This window comes from Drosophila yakuba, chromosome 2L, assembly GCF_016746365.2.
Source record: "Drosophila yakuba strain Tai18E2 chromosome 2L, Prin_Dyak_Tai18E2_2.1, whole genome shotgun sequence".
Taxonomy (NCBI): Eukaryota; Metazoa; Arthropoda; class Insecta; order Diptera; family Drosophilidae; genus Drosophila; species Drosophila yakuba.
In genome coordinates this window covers 28643460-28652265 of record NC_052527.2, presented here as the reverse complement: position 1 = coordinate 28652265, position 8806 = coordinate 28643460, and the positions used below count along the sequence as shown (strand labels likewise).

General features: G+C 48.3%; 1 protein-coding gene across 1 annotated transcript; it reads right to left on the bottom strand.

The window, feature by feature from the left end:
- Nucleotides 1–4242: 4242 nt before the first annotated feature.
- Nucleotides 4243–5397, bottom strand: LOC122319485. The gene has a single exon (XM_043206815.1). It carries the CDS (start codon nucleotides 5395–5397, stop codon nucleotides 4243–4245), a length of 1155 nt encoding a protein of 384 aa, XP_043062750.1.
- Between the last annotated feature and the right edge of the window lie 3409 nt (nucleotides 5398–8806).

The following is an 8806-nucleotide window of genomic DNA, read 5'->3' as shown; positions in this document are numbered from 1 at the left end:
TCGAACTGCCGCCATTTTTGAGTCGGTCACCAGTCCCGTTGCACCGAACCTTCTAGATGCCAGTAGCCGCCATATTTATATTAACTCCCAACGGTACCATGTACAGCTACGGATAGCTGTAGCATTCGCGTGTCGCCATTTTGTGCGATGGGTCTTTCGCAGACATCGCACAGATTCGCGCCACCAAGCATAAGCACTTAGGATGCTGGAATACGGACGCCATCCCCAGCAGCAGGAGCATGAGCGGCAACAATTGGAGGAACTGGAAGCTGGATGCCACGCAAGCTGCTGGATTTGCCAGCCTTCGGTGGACAGCCGGAGGACCTGCCCATTTTTTTTTGTGCATTAACGGAGACAACGCATGCGTACCGATGCACGGACCTGGAGAACAACCTACGCTTGCTGAAGGCACTGTAGGACGACGGACGCGAAACATTGAAGTCGCTGTTGATCCATCCCAACAACATTATTGCCGCCGTGGAGCAACTGCGATCCAGATATGGCCGACCGGAGCAGCTTATACGCAGCCAGCTAAACAGCATACGCGATTACGGATCACAACATAGCGAAGCTCATTCCGTTCTCTGCCGGAGTAAGTAATTTGGCGACCTTTTTGCAGTCAGCAAAGGCAGACCATCATTTGATAACCCCACCCTAATGGATGAACTTGTGTCAATACCATTGTTTAGTTCTAATTGTTATTAGTATTATTTAGTTTTTACGGAATTAAATGTTGCTGTTAAGAAACAATATGGGGTTGGCTGATGTCGACAATAGTAATTTGAATTATTAAATATACTAAATAATTAAAACATATACAAAGTACATTAATATAGCTAGTGTATTTTAAAACATAAACTTTCCAAAATTTTTTTTTATATTTCATTAAAATTATACTAAGTAACTAATTAATTTTTATAAAAGAAACTGTTTTTTGCAAAACAAGATTTCTTGAGGCGCGAAGTGCGGACATAGGCAGCAAAAATGCATTGTTTTTTTACACGTAGCTCTAATAACAATTATTCTTATATAAAGTATTTATACCCGTTACTCGTAGAGCAAAAGGGTATACTAGATTAATTAAAAAGTATGTAACAGGGCCGTCAGTCGGGTGATGGAGAAGGGGACTAACGTGTAGTTTCAAGCTTGCTAGAAGAACGCGCCGTAATTGTCCATATACCCGGAATACTCTCCCGGATACTCTCCACGCAAGGGCGGCTGGAAACAGGTCCTCTGGCAAGGTTATGTCCCTGCCAGAGGATGCTGGCAAATGGTAGTCGGGCGTCCAGGGCCGGACTAAGGTGTCACTCGACCCGTGCCGAGAGTCAGCCTGGCTGAGGGCCCGGGTCGCAAAATAGCTCAGTCCTAAACAGAGAGCTCAGGGTACCTGGCGACCCCCTGTTCTAAGAAGCCTTACCAGGGCGTCGCGGATCTCCGCCCGGGTGGACCCTCCTTTTCTCCGAAATTCGTGGGAATCACTTGGAATCGATAAAAATAAATAAAATAGAGTCAGGATTTCCCAAAAAACCTACTTAAACGGCAGTGACGACTGAGTCTGGCCGTACAGATTTCAAGGCAGCGATGTTGGCGAGTGAGCCCACCTTCCTGGCCAACCCCACCTCAAGTCTGAGGCGACTGAGTGCAAGCCGCCCAAAGCCGTCGCCATGGGAACATCTCCAGGCCCTAGTGCCATGATGCCCCCTTCAGGCGCAGCCAAAGACGGCAAACACTCAGTGGCAACCGGTAACAGCAAATACACCTACACAGAGAAACGATCTGCAGGTCAAATCCTACGCAGCCAGGAGAGATCGAAAACGGCTCCTTCAGCTGAATGGATGAAGAAGGTGGAATGGGCAAGATTCGTTTTGCCAAACTTCGGCAAGGAAGCCCCCAAGCCACCCAAGCCCACAGAGGTCAAAAAGCGACCTCCGCCTAAGAGGGAGCGCTCCCAGGACGTTCCCTCCGAACCCTAGGCAAAGCGGCAACGCGTACAGCAAGGGCGATCTTTTGCGGAGATCGCGAAAAAGCGCCTTCTCCTGGGCGTGGTCAACAAAAACGACCCGAGTAGCAGCCCTAGCCACAAAATGCTTCGAAATTCTGTCCAAAGAACCTGGTCCCTCTCTTGTCTGAAAAGACGTGGGATGGTTCCAAGTCAGCGTCAAGGTGATCGCCTGCGACGATGAATTCTCTGCGGAGCTGTACAAAGCCGGAGTGTATGAGGGCGCCGGAATTGTTGCGTTGAGCTGGTCCGACGTACCTTGCCGACCCCGTGCAAGGATCTGGATCCCGGCATCCATCAAGGCGCCGGACCAGATCGTAACCATGCTGTAGCGATGCAACATCCACCTTCCCACCTCGGACTGGCGAGTGGTGAAGGTCGACAAGATGGAAGGGCCAATAAACCAGGCCATCCTCATAATAAACAAGGAGTCCCTAGCTCCCATTGAGGCCGCTCACGGGGACCTAAACTTTGGGTTTACATCAGTAATCATAAAGGTCTATAAATCGGACTCCGCCAAGGAGGATCAGGAAGGCGGTGGAGGAGTGAACGAGGGGATTGACTCTGAGACCGAGGCATCGGAAGCCGAGGACGGTTACTCCACCAATGCTTCAATCCTCCGCAGCCTCGCAAATATGGGTCCAATGACGGACCTAACCACATCGGACGAGAAGGGAGGCTTCTGCAAATAAACCTCCACCACATTAAGGCAGCTTCTGCTGCTCTTCAGCTCCATCTGGCAGAGGATGGAGTCGACATAGTCCTGATCCAGGAACCTTAGATAGTGGGAGGAAAAGTTTTTGGATTAGGGACTAAGGAATATAAGCTTCTAACAGCTACCAGCGAAGGTAAAGTAAGGGCCTGCATCTTAGCCAAAAAGCACCTCAGCATTTTTCTGCTTAGAGAAAGTAACTCACTGGAGGATGCTAGATAAACACTCTTTCTCGGACCACAAGTATATAGAAACGACCCTCACAACCAACCCCTCTGTAGACGTCGGGGGCCGGAAAAGCTGATGTCGCAAAATGTCCCAGAATTTAATAGAAACACAAGGGGTGTTGAAATTCGTCCTTCTCTGGTCGGGGTTTATTTGCGAGTAATTTCTTCACATAAAATAACGGCTTCGTGTCCCACTTCCGAAACATTCCGCCAACAGCGATGCTCTGCTGGCGGGATACCGGACTCAGCTGTTCGGCATGAACATTCTCCCCCCCTTGCAAGAGGAATACTTGCAAATTTAGGACAGAGAACAGCGTCCCGAAAGAATCCATCCCAGCTTGGAATTTTGTGCCATGGACGAGCCGTTCTGGCTCGCGATGATACCCGGCAGCATCAGGTCGGCGTAAACGTCTGCTCCAAGGACAGCCGAGACAAGCGCTGGGTGGAACCACCGGTCATCCGCCAGCGTCATGTTGTGGAACATGTCCTTCACCTTCGGATCCAGGGGCTGTGCCGGCGTCCGGCTCTGCATCTGCTCGTCCACCAGCATCAGCAGCTGTTTGCTCATCCGGGACGTTTTTGAGCAAATCTAGGTGGTGCACAGCCGTTCGTTGCCCACGCCCGTGACGGCCAAGTTGAGGGCCTTCACCAGCGAGACGTGGATGCGACTCACGGGGCAGCACGGATCCACCAAGACTCGCACATCGAATCTCTTCTGCTCGGACCCAATGAGCACGGCAGCGGTCGGAAGGATGCTGACGCTCGTCCGCACCAAGCTAGGCGCGCCCGTCGGCGTTGACAATGAGCTGCGGGGTGGGGAAATATCCATCGGCGAGGCTGAGCGTCGTGACCCGGTCGAACCCACCTCCTGACGCCGTTGAGGCTGAGGCGCTGCATGTGGCTCACGCTTCCGTTGAGGCCTCGAAGAGCCTGGCTGTTCACCGCGGATGTGCAGCAGAGTGTGGTGGGCCTCTCGGCAGATGCGGCACCTCGCTTTGCTGCGACACGACCGGCCCGAATGCTCGTGGGCCAAACAGTTAGCGCAGTTCTTGTTAATCAAGACTGCCCGGAGCCGCTTCACAGCCGGCAGTTGCAGGAATCGCTGGCAGCTCCTCAATGGATGAACCCCCCTGCACACTCGACAGCGGTATACATCGTGGCGGATCGCTGGAGCCATTGTATATACGGCTACATAAGAAATGGGCAAAATAAAAAATTAGATGAGATAGATGCGGATGATCATGACACATGGACGACGTAGGACGACACAACTTAGGACTCGTCAGTAGCAGGTTTTCAAATACTTAAAGTATGGAGGAGTCTTTCGTCTCATTCGGGCTGTCCATTGGAAGGCGGATCATTTTTGCCACTGGTCTTCGGACGACCCCCCGTGCTGTGAGAGCGTCTGCCACTCTGACCTTGCCGTCCACGCCGGGACAGACCACTTGGATACGCCCAAGTCGCCACTCGTTGGATGGCAAGTTCTCCTCTTTGATCACCACCATGTCTCCAGCCTGGAGATCTCGCGTTGGGAACTTCCATTTATTCCTTTTGTGGAGTTCCTTTAGGTATGCCTCCTTCCAACGCAGGGAGAACTGCTGATTCAGGGCTTTCAACCTCCTCCACCGATTGATAATGGAGCTGGGACCTTCTTTAACCTCAGGTTCTGCTACCGCAAGTAATGGTCCACCGATTAGAAAATGCCCAGGGCTCAGAGCGATAAGGTCAGTGGAATCTTCGGACATTGGCGAGATGGGCCTGGAATTCAAACAGGCCTCAATCTTCGCCAGGAGGGTAGTCAGTTCCAAGAACGTGTATTTTCCAGCGGCTGTGTACTTGTAAAAATGCGACATGAAGCTCTTCACACCTGCCTCCCAAAGCCCTCCCATATGAGGTGCGCCAGGAGGGTTGAAATGCCAGGACACATTCTGAAGGCTGTGCTGCGATAAAACCGATGTTCTGGTAGCTTCAATGAAATCCTTTGATAAGGACGTCGAAGCTCCGACAAACGTTTTCCCGTTGTCAGAGTAGACGTGTTGTGGACACCCACGCCGAGCGAAAAAACGGGAGAATGCGGCCAGGAACTTCTCTGTAGTCAAGTCCGAGGTCGCTTCGAGGTGGATAGCCCGGGTAGTAAAACACACAAAAACGCACACGTACCCCTTTGTGATTTTGCAGGCTCGACCGACGTAACTCTTGACGTCAAATGGTCCTGCGAAGTCCACTCCCGTATGGGTGAACGGTCTGGAGAACGTGGACCTTGCACGGGGCAAATTCCCCATCAACTGCGTCTGCAGTCTCTTCTTGTGAATGACACACACTCGGCACGAATGTATTGTTTGTTTCACCAACATTTTAAGCTTGGGAATCCGGAATTTGGAAGGATATGCGATGGATAAGCAGGACTTGAAATTCGGCGAACCTACACCGTGCAGGAAGGATGATCGGATGTTTTTCATCATAACTAAGCATTTCAGATGCTTGTAACCTGCCGCTTGCTCTCAAGACACTATTTCCGTCGAGAAAGGGGCTTAGGTTAGAAATAGCGCTTGCGGGTGGAACTGGTTGCATGTTGCTCAAAACCTTATATTCGGCGGGAAACTCTTTCTTCTGAGTGAGCACAATTAACCGCTCCTGCACCTCCGACAATTCCGCCGCAGTGAGTTCTACCAAAGACATTAGAATAACAAGATGCGTAACGCCATACGATTTTTTTGCACACGATTTTTTCGTGGTGGCTTTTCAAGTGGCTCCAGGCTCTCTCGAAATTTTGTTCAAAAGCCAGTGAGCGGAGAGCTCTAGAGCCAGCAGCTCTCTTGTACGCATACAGCGACAGCCGACCACTGTATTGGTGCACACGTTTCATTTCATTTTAGAAGTTCTTAGACTTTAAATCTATATTATTTTTTATAAATTGCCACCACTTAAAAACTCTAGTTTTGCATTGCCTTAACATAACAATTATTTAAATTCAACATAGAAATAATAATAGCACAATCTATGTACCTAATAATGCATAATAATTTTCAAATATGATTTTATATTAGAATAGTTTTCATTACAGTATTCAGCGTGCGACGTGTGAAAAATATAAGACGTCAATGATTCTTCGGTGCTTATGTCCGCACTTCGTGCATCAATGAAATCAATTTTGCAATAAAGAGTTTCCATTTTTATTTATTTTATAATTAATATTTTAGTTTATGAATTATTTTTATGAAATATTTTAAATGTAATTTCTTTTTTTAAATTCTTTGTTTTAAATTACAGTAGTTTTAATAATTTACTTTATATACATTTTAATTATTTGCTATAGTTATTTAGTCAAATTACTAGTATAAAAATTACCAATTTTCAGTATTTAAAATGCAAATAAGATTCACTTAAATTTTTAAAAAAGCGCGCAATTATGGGTGGTAAGAAATGCTCTACGAGTAACGGGTATAAAAAACTTCTTTCAAACCAAAACATTAATCAAATTTGTTTCTTAGATCAAAATTGATTTCGGCCCTAAAATCGTCTTCTAGCATCAGCACGCACACATGCACACGATCTCCTTTATTGTTTTTACTCATACAAGCAAGACAATTCTATTTTTAGATTTTAACGCTCACGATTTTAGGCGAGCGAAAAGAGAGCAATTTTGGTCGTCACCAAAAAAGTGGCTGCATAGTGCAAAACCAATGTATGGCCGTTACGCATCTTATTATTATAATGTCTTTGGTTCTACCGATGAGGCTACACTTTCCCTCCGGCCACTTTTTACAAAACGAAACACATAAGCAAGAACCCGCAGCGCTCGGTCAAAGGCTGAGAACGTCTCTAGGATCTCAACTGCTGAGAGCACTGCGACCGTGTGACATTTGACGGGGCGCTGCTCAAGCTCAGTCTCCGGATGGACCCACAACTCACTCGGCCACTGCTCCTGTTTGAGGTGCAACCAAGCTGGCCCACGCCATTACAGTGCGCTGTCCTTAAGCTCTCGGGGTGAGACGCAACAACTTGCCAGATCAGCTGGATTGTCTTCGGATCGTACATGTCCCCACTTGCTTCCGTCGGTACACTGTTCGATTTTTGCGACCCTGTTGGCAACGAAGGTTGTCCAGGTGCACGCTGGCTTACGCAGCCATGCAAGAACGATCGTAAAGTCGGTCCAGTAAAAGGTCTCATAGTCATGAGGAGGCATTTCAGAAATTACTAGTGCTGCCAGCTCCGTGAGCAGCACTGCTCCGCACAATTCCAAACGTGGTATGGAGATGGATCTGACAGGAGCGACTCGGGTTTTGGATGTAAGTAGATGGGTACAACAGCCTTCCTTCGTTTCGATTCGGACAAAAATAGCAGCCCCATAGGCATCCTGTGACGCGTCGCAAAACGCATGGTACTGGAGTTTTGCAACTGGATGGAAACGTACCCATATCGGCATACGAATCTCCTTCAGGGCAGGATACCCTTCTAGGAACTCTCGCCACTGGGTCGCGAGATCCCTGGGGAGTGGCTGATCCCAGCCCAGCTCCCGTAGCCAAATTTTCTTCATAAAAATTTTGGCTCGGACTACGAAAGGTGATAGCCACCCTGCTGGGTCGAAAAGTTTGGCTATCTGGGATAAAACCTCTCGTTTTGTGTAAGCAGTTTGGAGGTGGATCACCATTGGAATAAAAAATAAAAAATCTATCAGATGTAGCTTGCCAACGGATCCCAAGAGTTTTCGCCGTACTAGCCTCTTCAAGCTCAAGAAAGTCTGCACTAATCAAGTGCTCCTTTGGAACCTCTTGTAGGAGTTTTTTTTTCGTTTGAGGTCCACTTCCGTAATGGAAATCCAGCACTCTCAAGAGCCAGCAGAAGCTCCTCGATGGCTAAAACTGCCGACCGCTTAGTGTGAGTGCCTGCGAGCACATCGTCGACGTACATGAAGTTCGAGATGATGTCACTTGCCAAAGGATATTGGCCTCGGATATCCTGAGCCAACTGTTGTAGTACGCGGATGGCTAGGAAAGGCGCACAGTTTACGCCGAAGGTGACTGTATCGAGTTCATAGTCACAGAGCTCTCCGTCCTTATTGCGAAAGAGGATTCTCTGAAAGCGCTTATGGGCCGAATTTACCCGAATTCGCCTGTACATCTTTGCATTGGAAGCATTAAACACAACGCGAACCTTCGTTGCGGTGCTGTCTGGCTTGAATACAGCATGATGGGGAAAATAAAAATTATTAGAGTCGTTCGGAGAGACTTGGTGCATATGACCTAAATCTAAATACTCTTGAATGACTGAGTCGTACTGCTTTTTTGACGAAACGTCTTTATTCAGTCGAGTCTCGTTTCGGAGAAACTGAGCCAGTGCGATCGACCTGGAGTGCCCAAGATTGATATTGTTAGGCTCTTTAAAGGGCAACGAATCCACATACCTCCCATCCTCGTTCTTTTGGGTAGATTGGACAAAGTTTTCCTCGCAAATCGAGGTGGATTCCCTAACCAGCTTTACTGGAACATCCTCCACCTCCAAAAATTTTGTGAGAATGTTGTTCAGTCTGGACTCGGTGACAGCTAGTCGGGACGAAAAAGAGCATATTCCGCTTGTGGGATTCGTTGCGATCGGACAGCAAAGAATCCATCCGAATATGGTCTCCTGGCCAAGAAGCGTGCCACAGATATTGGAATGGGAGCCGCTGAGAATGATCGATGGCAGGATATCGGCACCAATCAGAACGTCGATCTGCGAACTCCGGTAGAAAGTTGGGTCTGCTAGTTGCAAAGGCGGCAGATGCTCCAAAGAGTCTTCAGGTAAAGTAAAGGATGGGAGACTCCCGGCCAGTTGTGGTAGTACATATGCAGAAGTTTTAATTTGGATGTGGGGCTTGACGGGAGAACC

Excerpts from the sequence above, each read along its gene's own strand:
- LOC122319485 (XM_043206815.1), bottom strand. The coding sequence starts at position 5,397 with ATGAAAAACATCCGATCATCCTTCCTGCACGGTGTAGGTTCGCCGAAT.